Source organism: Pelophylax lessonae, assembly GCF_965119305.1.
Source record: "Pelophylax lessonae genome assembly, chromosome: 7".
Lineage (NCBI taxonomy): Eukaryota > Metazoa > Chordata > Amphibia > Anura > Ranidae > Pelophylax > Pelophylax lessonae.
The window spans coordinates 97,312,533-97,334,520 of record NC_138774.1 but is presented as its reverse complement, the minus strand read 5'-3'; the positions used below and the strand labels follow the sequence as shown (position 1 = coordinate 97,334,520).

At 41.2% G+C, this 21,988-nt stretch overlaps 1 protein-coding gene across 1 annotated transcript in view; it reads right to left on the bottom strand.

The window, feature by feature from the left end:
* LOC309560514 (uncharacterized protein) overlaps nucleotides 1–21,716 on the bottom strand; it is a gene marked incomplete at its 5' end in the record, with an annotated part of 48,686 nt that extends 26,970 nt beyond the window's left edge. Inside the window, 3 exons of the mRNA XM_082264146.1 lie at nucleotides 990–1,364; nucleotides 8,296–8,400; nucleotides 21,698–21,716. Coding sequence (XP_082120272.1) covers nucleotides 990–1,364; nucleotides 8,296–8,400; nucleotides 21,698–21,716 — 499 coding nt within the window. The remainder of the gene's footprint in view (nucleotides 1–989; nucleotides 1,365–8,295; nucleotides 8,401–21,697) is intronic.
* Between the last annotated feature and the right edge of the window lie 272 nt (nucleotides 21,717–21,988).

Genomic DNA, 21,988 nt, shown 5'->3' with positions numbered 1-21,988 from the left:
CTAGCAGTGCCTGAAGAGGTGGTGCTGGAATCGGTAGCCACAGGAAGGTAGCAGGACACTGGGACTTTTTTACACACCAAAGGGGCCCACAGTCCCTGTCTATAATGGGCTTTTGCTGGATCTGACAGAGTGCCCTGTCAGTTCCCACCTAAACAGTGTTCCAGCTGGGCCTGAGTGTCTTTGCAAGCAAGTGATGTGCTGGAGGAAGAGGAGTGTACATAGAACGTGTATAAAGTTGAAGTGTCCCTAAAGTGTCCCTGTTCCAGTCAAGGGCATTCCATAATACCCCAATCCCTATCCAAGTTATTAATCTCTAAATAAAAAATAAAAAACTGCATTGAATGTTCCCTGTCTCAGTGAGCCTGTAGAAAATTTGGTGTGCCTAGCTGTGCAGCGTGGGGGAATCCCTATTCATCAGCGGCTCTTACGGGGGATGCACTATACTACTATGCAGACCTCGATTTTATTGAATATGATTCCTTGCACCAAAAGTCCCATTAAAACAAATATTACATATCTTTGGTGTCATGAAACATCCACAATACTCCTGGTAGTCAGAGACCATGTGATTTACGGTAGGTGGCCAGGTCACACCGATAGACAGCTTGTAATCTGCCAGGACAAGAAAACTATGAACTTTCAATAGCATTAAAAGGAGATTGCGGTGGATGTGCGTGGTTAGAGGAAGACCCAATAGTGAAAAATTTGAGGAAGAGGATGTGCAGCACGAAGCACGCTACACAAAATCTTGGTGGAATGAATACATGTAACTTGAAGGGGGTTGTGGATGGGCATAAAAGCCGAATTAATGTATCTGCACGTTGTCCATGACTGGCTCAAGGTGTGTAGATTGAAGTACACGTAAATGTGATTTAAATGGCAGGTAACATTAATGGTTAGGTAAGTACACAAGAAAAATTTTTACAGTAAAAGAACAGAAAGCTATAAATGCTGACTATATGTGCCAGGCACAGATAAACACAAAATACCTGCTTTGTTTGTTCTTGGTAGAACCTTCAGTATGGTTCCAGATCCAATTCCTTTTTTCCCACGAACAGTCAGTATATAACAACAGTATGTTCCGGAGTCATTCTCTGTTAGGTTGAGAATGGTCAGTGTGGAATACCTCTCACAGCACAGAGTTCCTGAGTCTTTTGTTATATTGGAAGGTGCTAATTCAGAATAATTAATTCTGCCATTGTAACATGTTTGATCAGTAAGAAACACACTGTGATTGCAGCCTCGAGTCCATCTTGCAGTATAAGAGGGTGATTCATAGAAAAAGCTGCAGGTGATGGTCACTGACTCTCCAGCTTCGGCTGTCATGAGCTCCTGTTGTCTGACTTCCAGTATTATCTTGCCATCTACGGAAAGGCAAAGTGAAAAATAAATTTTGGGTTAATTTTTGCACGTAGTAGTACCACATTTTACTACCAAATGGAATTGTGCTATATTATCCTTGTTCTAAACATGCATCTAACAATCACAATCTCTTACCTGTGAAACTGACCACTCAGTATACAAATATAAGTATCTTAAGGCCCGTACACACGTACCGATCGTCGGCATACAAACGTCGGCGGACGAAAGATCTGCCGATTGTACGCGTGTTAGTATGGTGCCTCCGACAGATGTCTGCGCACAATCCGCGGACAAAAGTCTTTCTTGCAAACATGAAAATTTTTGTCTGCGGACACCAGAACGGACGATTGTTCGCCTGTCAGTACAGAATTCGGCCGACAGACCGCAGATTTGCAAGACTGGGCATGCTCAGAAAATTAAAAACACAGGGAAAGTTAACCATTACATGACATCACTTCTGCAGTCAGCTGAAGTCTGCAGACAAAATTCTTGTGCTGTCCTTGTGCTGTCTTTGCACTTTTCAACAGACACCGACATCCCGGGGAGAAAAGACGAACATTTGTATGACGACGATCTGCGTGTGTGTACGGGGCTTTAGTGTTGTTCATCATACATGATTCTTTTATGTTTTTATATGGTGTGATTAACCACTTCTGGACTGGAAGGATTTGCCCCCTTAATGACCAGGCCATATTTTGCGATTCGGCACTGCATTAATTTAACAGACAATTGCGCGGTGGTGCAACACTGTACCTAAATAAAATTGATGTCCTTTTTTTACTCACAAATAGACCTTTCTTTTGGCGGTATTTGATCACCTGTGCAATTTTTATTTTTTGCGCTATAAACAAAAAAAGAGCAACAATTCTGAAAAAAAAAAACAATATTTTTCACATTCTGCTATATGACATTCCCAAAAAAAAAATTAAAAATCAAAATTTTTTAACATTTTAGGCCAATTTGTTTTCTGCTATATATTTTTGGTAAAAAAAAAACGCAATAAGCGTATTTTGATTGGTTTATCGTGTCTACTAACTACGGGAAAGATTTATGTCATATTTGTTGTTTTTTTGTTTTTTACTAGTAATGGCGGTGATCTGCGATTTTTAGTGGGACTGCGACATTGCGGCGGACAGATTGGACCCCTGACTGACATTTTTGACACATTTGGGGGGGACCAGTGACATTACTACAGTAATCAGTGCTAAAAATATGCACCGTTACTGTAATAATAACACTGGCAGGGAAGGGGTTAACACTGTGGGCGATCAAGGAGTTAAATGTGTACCTAGGGGCGTGTTTCTAACTCTGGGGGGCTGGGCTTGTGAAATGATCACAGAGACCTGTGATCCTATATAGAAGGATCACAGGCGCTCTGTGATCATTCCAGGGAGAAGAACGGTCAGCTGTATTTACAATAGCTGACCGTCCTTCTCTCTCAGCGGGGAACGATCGTGGGTGTCAGGCGGAAATCGGAGCCACCTGCCTGATGCATCGGAGTCCCCGCTGATGAGCGAGGGCAGGAGCGCTCGCCCCCTAGCTGCAGGCACGCGACCGATGTATACCTACGTCGGTTCGCGCAGGAGGGGCTGCCTGCTACAGTATAACTGCGGCGGGCGGTCGGGAAGCGGTTAATGAATCTGGTAATTTTTTTATATTAACCTGTGTACTTTGTGTCCTTGGTTGCCATCTCAGAAAGTCCCTAGTTCTTTTTCTGTTGTAATTGTTTTTTAAAGCAGTTAATCTGGCATACGCCAAATGCTCACTGCAGGTGAATCTTCCTGATGTATATGCTTTACCACCTCGCAGCCCGGCCTATAGTAAAATGATGGCCGAGCGGGACATTCACGCTATAGAAAAAGAGAAAGGTGGCAGCACATCCAGGAGTTAAAAACAGTAGCTTTATTGAAGTTCCATAAAAAGTTGGAAACATGACACACATACGGTCCAAAGGTGCTCAGTAGACAAGTAAGCACGACAGTGTGAAACGTATTACTCATTAGGGACATTTGCGCTGCTGCGCGATCTAATGACAGATCAGTGTACTGGCCCACTGCTGGTACCATGTGATCGCTGTGACCAATCACATCAGATCACATGACAATTGTACACAGTGGATGGCTTCTATTTATGCCATTCATTGTGTACTATTGTGCTGATCTCTGTAAATGGTCACAGCTAATCACATTAGTAAACACAGAAGGAATAGATTTCATTCAGAAAAAATGGTTGCTTATAACAGTGAAATTTAAAAATCAAAAATCCTGGTCACCTACCAAGTGTAGTACAGTGTTACTATGGTAGCACTTTATTGCTCTGGTCACAGTATGTAAAAAAAAAATCATAAAAACAAAAAAAGAAATGCAATAAAAAAGAAAAAAAATTAAACAATTGAAAAAGGGGAAAAAAAAGAATATACATACATATATATATATATATATATATATATATATATATATATATATATATATATATATATATATATATACATAGATATACATACAGTATATATATATATATATATATATATATATAACATACTGCCACCAGTCAGTGTCCCTGATCACTGCCACATCAGTTATATGTGATACTGTACTGAACTGGTGGCACTGGTGACAGTATGTAAAAAAATATATATACTGTATATATATTTAACATACTGCCACCAGTCAGTGTTCCTGATCACTGCCACATCAGTTATATGTGATGCTGTACTGAACTGGTGGCACTGGTGACAGTATGTAAAAAAAAAAAAAAAAAAAAACATTTTTTTTTGTAATGTCTTTATTTTCCCAAAAAATGTGACCAAAAAATGACAACTTCAAAAAACCCATCATGCCTCTTACTAAATACCTTGGACTGTCTACTTTTCAAAAAGAGGTAATTTGGGGTATATATTCGAACTGTCCTGGGATTTTCAGGCCTCAAGAGATGACATAGGCCGTGTACTCTTTTTTAAGATATACAGCAGTGGCGGCTGGTGCGTTGGGGGCGCCGCCCCCCCCCCTATCCATGCGTCCGGCCCCCTAATCTGCATGAGTTCAAAGGGGCTTTTTTTTTTTTTGGCATCACCTAATTAGAGCCAGAGGCTCTAATAGGGCGATGCAAAGGGTGGACCCGGGGCGCAGAGCAGTGCATCCCGAGCCCACCCATTGTGTGACAATAGCGAATGAAAATTCACTATTGTCACACGGATCCTCCTCCTGGCCAATCAGGGAGCGCGTCCGATACGCGCTACCTTATTGGCCGCAAGGCAAACCCCATGCCATTGCCCGAGGAGGAGGCGGGAGCTGGATGACTTGAGGAGACGTGGGGGGATTGAAGAGAAGCCAGCCGCCAGGACACTGAGGAGAAGGCGCCGCCGCGGCTGCTCCAGGTAAGTGCACTGGTCTGGGGGGGGGGGGGCACACTGCATTGGAAGGGGGCACGTATGCACGCTGGTCTCTGCATTGAAGGGGGCATGTACCCTGGTCACTGCATTGAAAGGGGGAATGTATGCTGGTCACTGCATTGAAAGGGGGAATGTATGCTGGTCACTGCATTGAAGGGGGCATGTACGCTGGTCACTGCATTGAAAGGGGGCATGTATGCTGGTCACTGCATTGAAAGGGGGCATGTATGTTGGTCACTGCATTGAAAGGGGGCATGTACGCTGGTCACTGCATTGAAAGGGGCATGTACGCTGGTCACTACATTGAAAGGGGACATGTACGCTGGTCACTACATTGAAAGGGGACATGTAGGCTGGTCACTGCACTGAAAGGGGGCATGTATGCTGGTCAATGCATTGAAGGGGGCCTGTACGCTGGTGACTGCATTGAAAGGGGGCATGTATGCTGGTCACTGCATTGAAGGGGGCATGTACGCTGGTCACTGCATTGAAAGGGGGCATGTACGCTGGTCACTACATTAAAAGGGGACATGTACGCTGGTCACTACATTGAAAGGGGGCATGTACGCTGGTCACTGCATTGAAAGGGGGCATGTACGCTGGTCACTGCATTGAAAGGGGCATGTACGCTGGTCACTGCATTGAAAGGGGGCATGTACGCTGGTCACTGCATTGAAGGGGGCACGCTGGTCACTGTTTTGAAGGGGGCACACTGGTCACTGTGCATTGAAAGGGGGCACACTGGTCACTGTGCATTGAAAGGGGCACGCTGGTCACTGTGCATTGAAAGGGGGGTCACTGTGCAGTGAAAGGGGGCACGCTGGTCTCTCTGCATTGAAAGGGGGCACGCTGGTCTCTCTGCATTGAAAGGGGACACACTATACCTTAATTACTGAAGGCCCCTTTCACACTTTTGCCACCTCAAAGTCACGCAATTTTTTACAACGTTTTTTGCCGCAAAGCAATGCCTATTACATTTTTCTGTTTGCGCCCCCCCAAAATTTTTGAGCACCAGCCGCCACTGATATACAGTATATGCCATAGTTTGTGGACTCTATAACTTTCCTACAGACTAAATAATATACTCTGATTTGGGTTATTTTCTCCAAAGAAATGTAGCAGTATACATATTGCTTTAAATGTATGAAGAAAGATTATTTGAAAAATTTTATAACAGAAACAAGGAAAAACACATTTTTTTGGGGGCTTTTTAAATTTATTTTGCAAAAAAAAAAAAACCCCAGTGGTGTTTAAATACCATCAAAGAAAAGATCTATCTAAAAAAAATGACAAAAATATCATATGGGTACAGTGTTGCATTTGTCATTGAAAATGAGACAGCGCCGAAAGTTGAAAAGTGGTCTGGGCAGGAAAGGAGTGAAAGTATCTGTATTGAAGTGGTTAAATGACAGTGATCAGGACCAGTAAATGCTTCCCGAAAAACACAGTAACGTCTATATATATGGTCCATGTGTCTTTTTATTATTGTTACAAGACATTTATGTAAAGATTTTTTTTTCATTTGCACCAGTATACAAGTGTCTGTCCAACTTTTAAGGTACAGCATTGTACACTCCAGCCAAACCGGACAATGAAGCCTTAAAGCGGAGTTTCACTCGTTTTCGTGTTTATTAAAAGTCAGCTGCTACAAAAAGTGTAGCTGCTGACTTTTAATAAACACACACTTACCTGTCCCATGATCCAGCAATGTGGCCGCCCAAAGCCTCGCTCCTCTCCCTCTCCTCTCGGTGGCACAGGCAACACTAGTGTGGGCACCCGACCGTGACAGCTTGTGGCTTTACAGCTGGGTGCGCACTGCATATGCGGAGTCGCACTGCATGTCGTGAATGGCCGGGCAATCTTTTGGGGCCTGTGACGTGTCCCAGAAGATTGCAGGGAGGGAGGGGGAGTAGAGAACTTCCGTTCACATCGCCGAGGCGGCCAGACCGTAAGTGGGAGCAGGTACCTGTCAAAAAAAATGACATGGCAAATGTGGCATGTCAGGGGGTCAGGAGCACTTACAGTGGAAGTTCCACTTTTGGTGCATAGTGTAAATGCATCCCTCCTGCTCATTATTATTTTTTCCTTCAGACATTGCAGTAGTGCTCCAGTACACCCTATTGCTTTTTTGTATTTTAGTTATCACTAGATCTTGGAAAGCAGCAACTTGTGATACTAGCAAGCTAATAATCTGCAATATAATAAATGTTTGCATTTGGGTTTAATACCACTTTAATGCCTAAACTACCAGGTATTCTTTTAATGAAAGCTGCACAGTTAAAGCTGTATTGCAGGCAAACTGCTAGCTACATATATTAAATAAATACAGTATGTGGTAGGTGTTTTACAAGCTAAATGATTTGTATTTATTTTCATCCATTTTTATGATTTACATGGCAAAGTCCTGTCTGGCAGGATAGAAGACCTGGTGAAGTCTATACTTACCTGAGCAGCTGCAAACCTCCTTTACTTGAGTCCCCTGCGGGCGCTCCTGGCCCCTCCTCTCTGCCCTCAGCCCCCATGGGAAACTGCTTCCCATGGGGGCACACATGCGTGCTAGTTTCCGAGCCCCCTGCTGTAGCTATTAACACAGACAGCGGGACTTTGCCCCGCCCCTGCTCCCTCATCACTGGCTTTGATTGACAGCAATAGCTCCCGATGTCACAGCAAAGCCAGTGAGACTTGGAAGTGAGGGGAGAGAACAGCTGCAGATGCGCACAGCGCTGGATAAAATAAGGGCTCAGGTAAGTAAAAAGGGGGGTGAGGGGGGATGCTGATGTGTAAACATTTTTTTACCTTAATGCAAGGAAAGCCTTAAAGGATAAGTTCACATTTCATAACATGTTACATGTTGCACCCATATTCAGGGTGTAACATGTAATGTGTTATAAATGCACTGGGAGGAGGCGAGGAGAGCCGCGAGCGGTGACGTGATATTAAGTATACAGCGGCATATTTTTATAAATAACATACACTAAGGCAAATAATGTAGATGGTGGATGACAGAGGCACGTAAACTGACCACGGTATCAGGGGCTCATCAGCGATGATAAAATGTGGTCAGTTTACAGAGGGGAGGGCAGCACCAGGCAGGATCAGCCAGGTATTTTAGGTGATAGAAAGGACCAAATTACACAGCGCAAGCACTGTGCTGTATAACATGCTTTACAGGAACAGGATTCATTTTTCTTTTTTTTTTAGGGTTACAAACACTCTAGGTAACAATAAAAGGTAGGTCCTATCCCTCTCCCAAACTGTGACTGGTCAGTGACTGATGAGCTCATCTCTCTCTATCACTCTGCTCCCTCTTATTATTATGTTTTTGTTAGCATTTGAGCACTGGAGCACAAATAAGTGGCTCCTTGTTCTGCTCCTTCGTCTTCTAGCCTTGGATTTTCTGCACAGGGGATTGCAAGAGAAGGATACCAAGTCAAATTCAGATACTTACACTGCTCACATTTGAAAAATATAGACTTAATAATGTGTAGCGCTACCCCCATGAGGGCCACTTAAAGGATCCGTACCCCACTGGTTGCCCTGACCTTGCAAGTCCTGACACCTCTGAAACTCTGGGTTCCAACATTCTTGTTGTGACAAAAGATACGTAGAAACACACACAGTCAAGTAAAGCAATTGAATCTTATTTACTGAAAGATTAATAGCAATGAAATTCAGTAACATAAATGCATCACGTGTAGGGGGTTTACTATGACAAATAACCCTGATAGCAAAAACAGGCAAACAATTGATAGCTTAATGTAGTATAAGACAAACACTTATGCAAAACCAACAGACTCTGCTTGGATTGCGATCTATTGATACAGGCAAAAAAAAAAGGGCAGAGGAATGACCAATTTTATGTCAGACCACTCTATTCTGTCCCCTGACACCACAGCCCCAAGAAAACATACGTATGAATTCTATAGTTAATTCAATTCAAGTAATATTACCCTACATCTATAGACCTGCTCTTTAGTAAATAGAGTCCTGGATTGAAGTATGGGCCCTTATGGCACCAATGGCTTTTATTCCTCGTGGGGGGCACTCCACCTTTTGTCGCACCACACCGTAGCCTAGCTGGATCTGGCGTGGATGTGATGAGAGCGGCCTTCAGGCTGCCGCTGGATGACCAGAAGTAGCTGGCAGTGGATGCTCCCGCACCCACTCATGATGATTGATTTTCTCCTTGCTGCACAGGCCACAACTTGGCCACAGCACAGTCTAACACTTAGTCGCTGCTTGCAGATACAGGCCGTGGTCCCAAAAGAGCGATTCTGTCCCACACAGGCTTTTTATTACCTCTCCCAGAATTCAGGTCTACTTCCCCAGCTGGCTGTGATGACACATATTCAAGGCTGGGCACTAGGAGAAAACAGTCTCACTGTAGCAATACAGAAGAGTGTCTCCTGATAATACAGGCAATATTAGCCAGCTCCTAGCTACAGATGTAATAATAAATATAGATCTGCATTAATTTGTGCATTGTATACCTGCACAGAGTTAAATTTTAAAGTGATTTATTTTTTCTCCTAAAATAACAAACATGTCATACTTACCTCCTCTGTGCAGTTGGTTTTGCACAGAGCAGCCTGGAACCTCCTCTTCTTGGGTCCCTGGCCCCTCCCTTCTGTCAAGTGCCCCCACAGCAAGCAGCTTGCTATGGGGGCACTTGAGCTGAGTCACAGCTCCCTGTGTCCATTCAGACACGAAGCCCCGTTTCTGCCCCGTCCCCTCTCTCTCCTGATTGGCTAACTGACTTTGATTGACAGCAGTGGGAGCAAATGTCTTAGCCAGTCAGGAGGAGAGTCCCGGACAGCCAAGAAACTTGTAGACATCGCAGGAGGAAGATGGGGCTCAGGTAAGTATTAGGGGGTGCTGGAGAGTGGCTGCTGCACACAAAATATTTTTTTTCTTAATGCATAGAATGCATTAAGATAGAAAAGCTTATGATTTTGCAACCTCTTTAAACGCTAAATTGAAACAATCAAGTTATATCTCTTCATGTTATTTCAACAGCAACACAAAGAAATAGGCAATGAAATACATGTAAGTTATGCCTTAACCTAAAAAAAAAAAAAAAAGCCTTGTTGAATACCTTTATACGGTATTACCTCCTCAGTTTGACAGGTTTTTTTAAAAACGCCTAATATTTGTAAAATTTGATATAATCTGAAAGCTACAGGATACCATTTTCCCTAACATGCAGGACCAGATTTCCATCAATGGAGCCTCTAGGCCAGCCTTTCTCAACCTTTTTTTTTTAACATGGGGGAACCCTTGAAATAACTTTCCAGGCTCAGGGAACCCCTGCTAATAATTACTATACTGTATCTACAGCTCACAGTGTATTAGTGTGATGGCTACTAGGAACAATAATCTTTGTATTTGTGGTCCTTGGGAAGAATCCCCCCTTACAAATAGCTAAAAAAAAACATTGTTGTTAGTGGTTACTCATGTGAAAGACAGAAAGTTGCTAATTGCTCAAGGAACCCCTAGAAACCTTTGGAGAAACCCTAAATGAGAAGGGCTGCTCTAGGCACACAATCTTTGGTGGTGACTCTGCTAGGATCATAGACCTAGAAGGTTTGAAACGTATGTGTCACCTAAAATTCTACATGGAAACGCCAACCCTTCGCCTCTGGTGCCTACAGACACAGTTCTACCTTGTCAAATGGTATGTTTAGTCCTGCTTAACTGTTTATAGTTCCATGGCTAAGAAACAAAATAGGCTGCTTTAAGCCCAGCTGTAATCTCCTTATAAATGTTATAAATGAAGTTAGGTTAGATTGTCTTTCTTTTATTTATTTTTTTAAGCTTCCTCAGGCCCAGCACGAAACTTCTATGGCATGCAGGAATGTGCAGACCACTGTGCTCTGTGTGAGAGCAGTATTCTCTGTACAGTGGAATGAGGTGCCCCCATTGCTGAATGCAGTGCTGTAGCTCTGACTCAGCAGGGGATGTGCCGGACTGCAGTAGAGAGGCTGCTGCCCCGCACAGAGTGCAGCAATCTTTCGTAGCACTCTACTGTTGGCCATAGGGGTTTTGAACTGGGGTTGGGAAAACATTACGAAAACAAACAAAAAGACGGATGCCTTTTGTATGTAACCAGATTTTCTTTATATAGTTTTATGGGGATGCTACAGCTCAGATAAAAAAAATAATTTATGACCTTTGGCTGCTCATTCTATGCACTTAACCTTTGCTGCTTTTAAACTTCATAGAACATGAGCAAGCACACTTCTGATCTCATAATCTATTCATGTCACATCAATGGTTTCTGAGCTGAGAACTACGCTCTCTGAGGTCCTTTATAAAGACCATGCGAATAACCGCAGGCAGCGCGGTGCTGTTTATCATGTTTATAGATCTTTTGCTAAGTGTGTCTACAACTAACCAATATAGGCTGCAAGATGACCTAGATATATTGAATACTCATTTTGTTTGTGGCGGCTTCATACTTTAGCATATTAAAACCGCTTTCTGATGTACAAGGCCTGGCTGTGCTTGGTTTGATCAACTTGAGTAACCAAAAAAAAAAAAATTGAGCTGAGACCATGTTTAGATAAAGCCAGTTCAAAGTTGGACTCTAGGCAAACAGCTATACACACTACATAATTATATACAGTGTAAGAACAGGGGTTTACCTGCATTTAGTGCGAGTGGTTAACGCAGTTTCCACTTGTGGCTGGGGTATGACTACACCAACATGTTACTGCTCCTTCCAACAGGTTTTAAGCCAGGGCTATTTTCTTTATCAGGCAGTTAAGGAAGGTCAGAAACCAAGGCACTTAACACAGGGCTCACTTCTACACAGCTGGTAACTCCAGGCAAGGGGTGAGGGGACCCACTGGAGTCCAAGGCAGACCAAAAGATGAACTTCTTTGTTTATGTAGAACTCTCCTCTTACAATGCACAGGTGTTTTAAGGAGTCTCATGCTCCGACGAAGCCTCAAACAAGAAGGCCCGGCATACTCCACAATGTGTCAAGGGGAGATCTCTGTAGTAATATTTCCACAGTTCAACATTCAGAATAAGGCCTCTATTGAAAAGGTTAGATCACCCTTTTCATGGGAACTATCTTTTCATCTCCTTGCCACATGGGAACTTCCACAAACTTGCACAGAGAGCAATCCACAATAATGCTAAAGAATGTTAAATAGTTTATGAGGGAGGAGTGGTAAAAGTGGTTTTGTATTTCAAATGAAATGTCTACCCTGAAAGTAACAGAAATAACAAAATGTAATGCAGACTTCTAGAAAATGCTTGCTACATTGGAAGGGTTTCATCTTAATGTCTGGCTTTCTTCTTCTCAGGCACCTCCTTCCCATTTCCCCAGGAACATACACACACGGCGTGTGCTTGTTGGCACAAAGTTGCAGTATTGGGGATATTGGGGTTCATGGTCAAGAGTGTGGGAGGCAGGAAGGTTTGGAGTTAGGGGTGCTGCGTTACAGGTGCTAAATATGAGTGTCAGAGGTGCAGTAGTAGGGGCACTGGGTGGCAGGGGTGGTGCTGGCTGACAGAAAGGAGCAGTGTCTGGGGTGTTGGCCCAGAGTACAGGTCATTGTCTATTGTTGTCACAAGGATGTTTATATTCCTTGGGCCAGCAATCAAAGTGATTAAAAAAAAATAAAAAATAATTAAAAACAATGTGCCCCTGTCCTACCATGCTTGTCGGTCCCACACACGTGCAAACAGCGATCGTCCCACACATGGAAGGTATCACCGCGAACGTCAGATCATGGGCAGTAATTCTAGCACCAGACCTCTGTAAAGTGGTAACCTGTAAGGGCTATTAAAGAGTCGCCTATGGATAGTAAAATCTATGTTGTTTGTTGCAGTTGCACAGGCGTGCGCACTTTTAAAGCAGCTGGGGTGGGACAAAATTAGATGGGGGGGGGGGTCGTCTGTTTCTAGTCTTGCCTAGGGCAGCACAAAACCAAAATACACCACTGGTGTTGGGGGTTACTGTAAGGCGTGCTGGGAGGTTCAGGGTCAGGGGCACAATAGGCCCAAATGCAAAAGCTCTCTACTTATAAAGCTGTAGAGGCTTCTCTAACTGTGTGCCATCTGATATGGAATACGTTTCTGGGTCACACTTCCAGCTGATCAAAATGCAAGGGTCTTTTTTTTCCCATGTGGAGGAGATCATTAGGATTACATTGTTTGAATGTACAGTTACTCTTAAGGTCTTCCTCAGAACTATGCATTGCATTAATGTGCAATTTATTGCAATAGTAACAATGGCAACCCAATGCACACGTACAATAGGTGCCAATGAGATCACACTGCAGTGCTCCACAACACACATACCTTGCACTGTGGTGCGCCGCATTATAAAAGAGTGTAAGTATTTTTTTTTTATTTCATCGTTATATATTGTCAGCCCATTCTTGATGAAGTGGCTGCCTAATGCAACATGTTAACTTGTATGAAGTATATGTGTAAAGACTTAGGAGGGGGCTTCCCAAAATGGCCAGCAGTATATGCTCTTCATGTGTTTTAAGAAATTTACAGCTCATAAAATTTCAGATGCTATATTATATGCTTGACATCTTAGCAAATGTGTTTTAGAACAGTTCAGAGTTGAATAAGTTGGATGATTTTATTGTTAAATGAATCATCATGCAATATATTGAGAAACACATATATAATTGCCTTATGATTGATTTTAACCTCAAGGATAGGGAATCATTTAAAAAGCATTTTCTGAACATTTTCCTACCCCCCCCCCCCCTTCCTCCGTGCTGATCTAACCCACCTTCTCCCTGTATTATTGAATAGTTCTGGCACCCACCACCACTTCACACTCCAGTTTTCCACACAATCTTATATTTTTCTCAGTACACGTTTATGTCAAAACTTTCTGTATCTCTGATCTGGAAGTGCTGACTTTGCTCTGACTTTATTTGCTGCAGGCTTGTTCCAGGTCAGACTTAAAAACGACTGAAAGCAGAGATAGCCTGGCAACCAGCATGCTCAGATTGAGAACAGAAAAAGCAGCCCCCTTACTTCCTTTAAGTGCCGGTTCACACTAATCCAACTTGTCAGGCGACTTGTTGTGCAATGGAACCGTTCTAATCAGAGCGACTCAAGTCGCTCCGACTTAGAAAAAGGTTCCTGCACTATGTTTTGGCAAGGTCGGAGCGACTTGCATTGACTTCTATTATGAGAAGTCGTTGCAAGCCGCGCTGAAGTTGCGCTGCACGGGTGACTTCATTAGTCGCCCGAAGTCGGGGCGACTTTGAGTCGGATTAGTTTGAACCGACTCTCACACTGGTGTTATTTAAATGTGAAAAACCATAAACAAAAGTATCAAATATAAAGGTGAATGTTTACCACAAACAACGCATTTACATAAATAAAACTATAAATAGAAATTTTTTTAGCACATACGGATATAAAACAAACTGCATAAAACACATTCCAATTTTATGCACAACCAATATATACTGTTTATATATACACACACACACATATACATACACAGGCACACACTGTATTGACAATCATATACAATAATTGGGGTAACAAACATTGTTACAATGCACAGACAAGATACTGTTTGTACAATTGTGAAAACACCTGGGCAACAAACGCTCAGCTTTAAAAATGCATGGCCAAAAATTGGTCAATAGTGACAATAAATGGACAGCAAATGACAATCTTTACAATGAAAAGGGCAGAGACAGAGGAATCATTTTACTAAAGGCAAATAGGCTGTCCATTTTGCAAGGGAATTGTCCCTTAGCTTAGTGAATGTGGTGAAAATTCCCTTCGCAAATAACACCTAAACACATAGTAAAATGAAAAACTGCGCTATTAAAAAATTAGAAAATCTGAAAAAATTGTGTACATATAACAGCAGCAACTCTTCTGTGAGACACACACAGCATATAAATCGTAATCCAAATAAAGTTGCGCTTAAAACATAAAAAGAAATGAATAAAGTCCAAAGAGTAATATCACAAAGTCCATATAATCACAAAGCGCACTCTTCATCACCAGAATAATGTGTGATCCCAAGTGAAAAAAGGAGCCTCCACCTCATAAATTGGCTGCTTACCAAATATTATTGACTTCCTATCATGGAAGGTCTCTCTCACCTGTGGCTATAGCCCAGCCTAGGCCTCTGTTCAATCAAGGGGACTTGAATAAACTCAGTCATAAATAAACCCAAAATAAATTAAGATTCCATAGCATAAAATCCCTATAACGTTTAATGGGTAAATAAGGGTTACACTTACATAAAATACTTGAAAACACACATAGAATAAAGGCCGGCCAGCTATACACAGCAACCCGTCCTTCCAAGACTTGTGCATGTCGCTGCTCCCGACGCACTTAATCACAATCTGACGTCGTCCTGGGCCCCTGGCTGGCTGGCTGGGTTATAGCCAAGGGCGAGAGAGACCTTCCATGAAAGGAGGTCAATAATATTCGGTTAGCAGCCAATTTTTGAGGTGGAGGCTCCTTTTTTCACATGGGATCACACATCATTCTGGTGATGAAGAGTGCACTTTGTGATTATATGGACTTTGTGATATCATTTTTTGGACTGTCTTCATTTCTTTTTATGTTTTAAGCGCAAGTTTATTTGGATGACATACCTATACACATGCAAGAAAATAAGAAAAAAGCCATATTTATAGTAAATCAACCCCTATCTCTCTAGTTTGGAAAATTCACAGACAGTTCCTACTAGAACAAGTGTGACTATTGGAAAGTTTGTTTGAACTCTTCCCTACTCTATCGTGAAGGGAAAAAAATGTTTTTGCTATAAATTTTCTAGAGTTTAAGCTTCCACAAGCAAGGCCCTCCTACCCGTCTTCTCTTACATTTTATTGTAACTATACTGTCCCCCTTTATTTTGTAAAGCTCTGCACAAACTGTTGGTGCCATATAAATCTTGTATAATAAGAATAATCATACTAAACACACTTTAAGCATAGGTGTGACAGAAAAGGGCAAACTGTACATGTCTGTATGTCAAGGTAAATGGAAACTTTTCGTATGCTTTTTAGTTAATCTGGTCTGGTCATCTTGTCATATAAACAATCTCATGCATAATTATCATTAGACACTAATTACTGTCTTGTCTTGTCTTATGTAAATCACTTAAAAAGATTATATTGCATCGTTTTAAGGTTCTGCAATAACATGGCATATACTAATTTAAAAAAATGTATTAAAAAAAAACCCATCACATTTGTAGCCATTCTTGGTAAATTGGTTGCTAGTTGTAATTAAACATAAATGTAAGGGATATAGTAAAAGAAAAACTATAAATTATAAGGCAAACATAGTGATGTGAGGATGGATAGATATAGATAGATAGATAGATAGATAGATAGATAGATAGATAGATAGATAGATAGATAGATAGATAGATAGATAGATAGATAGATAGATAGATAGATAGATAGATAGATAGATAGATAGATAGATAGATAGATAGATAGATAGATAGATAGATAGATAGATAGACTGCAATTTGTAAATAGAAGTATTTTTTCCTTAGCTCATTAAAATATTTTTATATTAGCATATTTTTTATATTCACACAGAATCAATATTTCACTATGTGTAAGTGACTCATTTGAAGAGAGCATTGTTTTTTTAGGATATGTGTAAGTCAAATAAAAAAGTCAGATAAAATATAAAATATTTAGCAGCAGTAAAAGAAAAGGTAAATGATAGTTTGTGGTTATTTAATTTTAGTATCACCTATACGCTATCTAACATTTTGCTGACTTGTGAAAAAAAAAGCATCTACATCTACTGTACATTTTAGGTTCTGATGTTTTTTTTAAATCTGAACTTAACCATTTCTGTACAAAAATTAAATATAGCTATAATTTGTTCTGAAAGTCATAACAGTAGTATAAAAATGTGGGTTACACCGGGGTAACCGTATATATAAGTTCAATTCTCTAGCGAAAAGACATTGGGATTTTGGGCTGGTTTCCATTTGATAACTTTTAAAATCTGTACATTTAAAGATGTTCAGAATTTAAAACTGAGATATCCAGTACAATAAAAATGTCCCTGATATACAATCAGAAAGGATCAAAAGTAGATAAGTGTTTCCTTGATATATTTATCTTTTTACCCCCAAACTACACATTTTTTAAAAGATGTTAAAAATCTCAGCTTATCCTAGAGAAAAATAAATTCAAATGGAAGCACCTATTGTATTCCAATTTCCTAAATTACCTCTCTGAATTAGTAAAAAAAAAGTTTATGACAGTTGTGTTAACACCACCAGAATTAAAAACTATTCAGTCCCGCATTTATTGTTTCGATTTTTTTTTTTCTGAATTCTAGTTTTGAATTCAGTATTTTTACAATTTAATGCTAAAATATTTATTAAAAACGTATATTTGTGTACACCATTATCAGTGTCAGAATTATTAAATTAGTTAGTTAACGTTAATAAACAATGCTGTTTTTTTTTTTAAGACAGTTTCATGATACAGATCTGGCACAGCACCTATTTGGAGCTTTATTTTTTGTAGGCTTCAAAAAAAAGGGGTTGATTTGTATGAGAGAATGTGCACTTACAAAAATAAATTATTGCTTATAAAAGCTTAGTTACACTATTTTCACTTTGAATACCCAATAATATATAGGGAAATTTTAACAAAACAGAATCTTACCTTGCACATGATTAGAGGATTGAAGTGAACGGAGATTAAGTTAAATAATTAAGCTCGATGAACTTTCTCTACTCGTTTAGTAACTTGAAAACATTTGTTTAGTATGAGTATATCTACTCAGTAAACAGCATAGAGTAATAAAATGTGTTTGTTAGAAAATAAAAGCTAGCTTGGAATATAAATTAAATATGTCTGAAATATCTAGGCAAACAAAAAAATTAAGTAAATTAAAACATGTAATAAAATAATTTAGTGACATTCAGAAAAACAATGGCAATATAACCTACAGTTTTAAAGTAAAATATTCAGAAAACAAATAATTCCCTAATTATTGTCCTACCGGTTTGTGGAACTGCATGAAGAAGAATTAGAAATAAAGAGGCTTTGCAGATCATCATTGTCTTGGGCAGAGAGGCTAAGGCAAAATGATTTAATCAATGGTAAATTTCTGCCTCTTAGAGCTTTTATCTCAGCACCACCCCTTCTACCATAGTCCATTGCATTTGAAAAACCTCATGGAAAATGTGGTTAATAAGTGAGTAGGGTAAGCCATCAAGCCTTGCCACTAGGTTCACCACTAGATCTGTTTCTCTAGAAGATATAGCACATTCCTTACCAGCAAAGATGAATAGCACCTTCCAATAATACACGCAAAGGATTTTTTTTTTCTTTTCAGCTTTGTAAACAGACAAGTGGCAAAAGGTGGTACATATATAGGAAAAAAGAAAAGCAGATGCTCATAACAGTTCGACACAAAATTCAGTATAGGAATAGATAAAATTGCTTTAATTTTTATCAATAATTCCTTAATATAGACCTCAAACTCTTTTGCTGCAACTTTGTCTGAATTCCACAACAATTTCTGTTTTAACATTTTTTTATAATGATTAAAAATATTTTTCAGCGTTAGACAAGAGAAAAATGACATGATAAATAAAGAAAATACTCACACATTTTTTTCAACATCTTTAGCAAGTCAACCTCATAGTATTTATTTTATTCCTATTTCTATGCTTACTGCTGAAATGAAACTCTATGCAAACAACTAAATATGCTGAAATACATATTGACCTGTACATTGGTATTGTTTTTCTGTGTTTAACCATTTCACTGCCATCTGTGTAAGGCATAAGTCGGCAGCAGTCAGGAGTTTTACACACACTCCCTGCTGATACAGAGCCAGTAGTGCGTGTAAATCTGGCAAGCTGGCCAACTGCTGTCAGGTGACAGCAATTGGGTGGCTGTACAGTTGCCCAATTGATTGCAAGGGTGGCCGTATGTGACCGCCAATCACGGCAGTCACATGATCAGAAACCTCTTACAGGGCCGGGAGGCACCTGCGTTAATTGGCTAAACACCCCCATAACAAAAACAAGAACTTAATCCCTTTCTGCCACCGTCTCCCAGCCCTTTAGGAGATTCTAAATGCAGGAAAGTGGGCATTCTGGTCACGTGACCACTGTAATTGGCTGTCTCAGCGGTCGTCCTTTCAGAGGTGTGTGCAATTTTAAGGCTTTACTTACTACCTCAACTTTTATATTTTACCAAAAAACGTGTTTGGGTGCTCTAAAGATGAGATATTTGTACTTACTGTAAAATCCATTTCTCTGAGTTCATTGATGGACACAGCGCTCTATATTCAGAACCACAGGGTTACATTGCCCCCTACAGAAGTAGGATACTAGGTAGAAAAAACACTTGGCTACGCCTATGGGCAGTCCTAGCTGGTATACATCTCCCTCTCTATTATAGGCCTTCAGTTTAGTAACAAGCAGTATCATAAGTATCAAAACTCTAGAAGGGTGGGTGCTGTGTCCGTCAATGAACTCAGAGAAATTAATTTAAAAAAAGTACAAAAATCCCATTCTCTCTTTTGTTCATTGACGAACACAGCGCTCCATATTCAGAACCATAGGCACATCCCCAAGCAGTGCCAAAGACATGAGGAGTGGGACAAAGACCCAAGGCTAAATACAAGAAGCCAACCAGGTAACAGGAGCTCAATAAAAAACAACAGGAGCCCAAGAGGAACAGGCCCTCTAAGCAGCAGCCTGCAAAACCTTGCGGCCAAAAGAAGCATCCGCAGATGCCAACACATCCGCTTTGTAGAATTTTGAGAAAGTGTGCACCGACGACCAGGTGGCCGCCTTGCAAACCTGCGCCACTGATGCCTGATGGCGGAAGGCCCTAGAAGCACTAATCACCCAACTAGGGTGCGCCGTTACAGGGAAAGGAGGAACTTGACCCTTAATAGAATAGGCCTGAGTCACTGTCTTACTGATTCAGCATACAGTCCTTTTCTTGGCCTGTCTGTGATCACAAACAGTGAGTCCGACCTCCGAAAAGACTCCGTAGCTGCCAGATACAAATCGCCCGAACAACATCCAGGGCATGCACTGCTAATTCCTTGGGATGAGCAGGCCTGGGACACAAGGAAGGCAACACAATGTCTTCATTCAAATGGAAGTCAGAGACAACCTTAGGTAAGAATGAAGGGCGTGGACAAAGAACCACCTTATCTTTGTGGACCACCAAGTAGGGGGGTACGACAAGATAACACCGCCAGTTCCGATACCCTACAAGCAGAGGTAATAGCCACCAAAAACACCACCTTCTGTGACAGCGTAAGCAGGGAATCTCCCGAATATTTTCAAAGGGAGGTTTCTTGAAAACTGAAAGCACCAAGTTCAAATCCCACGGCGGCAGAGGAGGCCGCACCAGCAGAGTCAGGTATGAACCCCTTGAATAAAAGTACGCACCAAGGAATGCGTGGCCAAGGTTCGCTGAAAGAAGGCCGCCATGGCAGACACCTGGCCATTGATGGTACTCAAGGCCAACTTCTGCTCAACACCTCGTTGAAGGAAGGTCAAAATCCGAGCCACAGAAAAGGAAGGAAGGTAAACACCAATTGACCACAAGATATACGCTTTCCATGTACAATGGTAAATCCTTCTAGAGGTAGACTTCCTAGCCTTCAGCATAGTTGGAATCACTGACCCAGGCAAACCTCTTTCCTGGTGCCTCCATGGCAGCATACCAGTGATAGAGCTCCGCCTCGACTCCTCCCTCAGGACTAGTGCATAGCATAAAAAACAAGAAGGCCCCCTCCCCCAGCATTCTCCTTTTTTTCCTCATACCTCTGAAACTGGTGAAGAGTTAGCAGCATGTCCCTACCTCTGCCTTACTTAGTTTGGCAGCTTCCGCTGGGTTCAGCCTCTCCCAGACCCAGTCCCTGCTCTTAGGCCGCTCATAGCGCTAATAAAGCAGGGAACCCCTTCTGTGGATCTTTTGGGGTCAAAGGCAGAGTTTCCTCATAGGAACGCAATCTGCACTTTCTGGAAATTATGGATGAGTCTTGATGCCTTCATCAGCAGGGGTCAGTGTTTCCCTTTATTTATTGATTTATTTATATATTTTGTTTTAAAGGAAAGATATATGATATTTGCATATGCCTTTTTTCTCCATATATCCTCTGTAGGCAAGTATCCTCTAAGTCAGCCTTGCTAGATTGGCTTTTCCTTTTTTATTTCCCTCTATATTGTTGTATTTTAGTTTCGTTTTTCCCTTCTATTATTAGGTTAGAGTTCCCCTCAATCTTATCTGGTCCGCTGCAGCCTTTTCCTGCCTATGTAGAGGGCGCTAAACAGCCCTCCTTCTCCGGCCGTAGTGTTTTCCCTCCACTCACAGGCACGAATGCGCGCTCTTGCGGCATCCTCGTGTAGCTCCGTCGGGTGCGCGGGCGCATGCGCGATAGAGAACGGACGCAATTTGAGGCCCTGATTCCCCGGCGGCCATTTTTATTAAGGGAAAGCGATGTTCGCTTTCCCTTACTAGACGGAATTAATTGAGGACAGAAGTTTTTTTCCCCTCTAGGCCATCCCCTTCCCTGGGTTTTCTACTTATAAAAAGGCACCCTGCTCAGTTGAGTGGGAGCTGCCTCTGATAGAAGCCCTGCATGTGCTATCTTCCTGGCCCTCAGGTAGGGCAATTTTCTTTAAAAAAAAAAAAATGTATATTCAGTTAAAAAAAAAAAAAACATAGGGAGTATAAATATATATATATATATATATATATATATATATATATATATATATATATATATATGTGTGTGTAAATGTGTATATGTATATATATATATATATATGTATGTATGTATCTGTCTCGCTTAGGGTCTAACAGTTTTTTTCTTGCTCTCTCCCTTTTTTCTTCCTTTTTCCCCTTTAAAAAAAAAAATGGGGGTCTTCCTTTCTTTGTCTTTTCTCTCTCTCTTCCCCTCTTAGCTGACCCTGCTGCTTGTAAGCCATCATGAGTCACTCATCTCGTGCACAAGATCCTCGCACTTCTGACAGGTATGGGACAAACTTCACGTGAGTATATTTAAAAAAAAAAGGGAGCTTGTTTCTTTGAGTGATGGGATTTTTCCCTCTCTCACCAGCCCTGCCCATTCCAAAAGATCGGGAAAATCCTCAAGACGTCGAGATGACGACAGTCCAGATTATAGATCCCGATCCTCACACCATAGATCTGGAAGGTCAAGATCAAGGAGGCAGGACTATTCCCCATCTTCCCCTCCTCA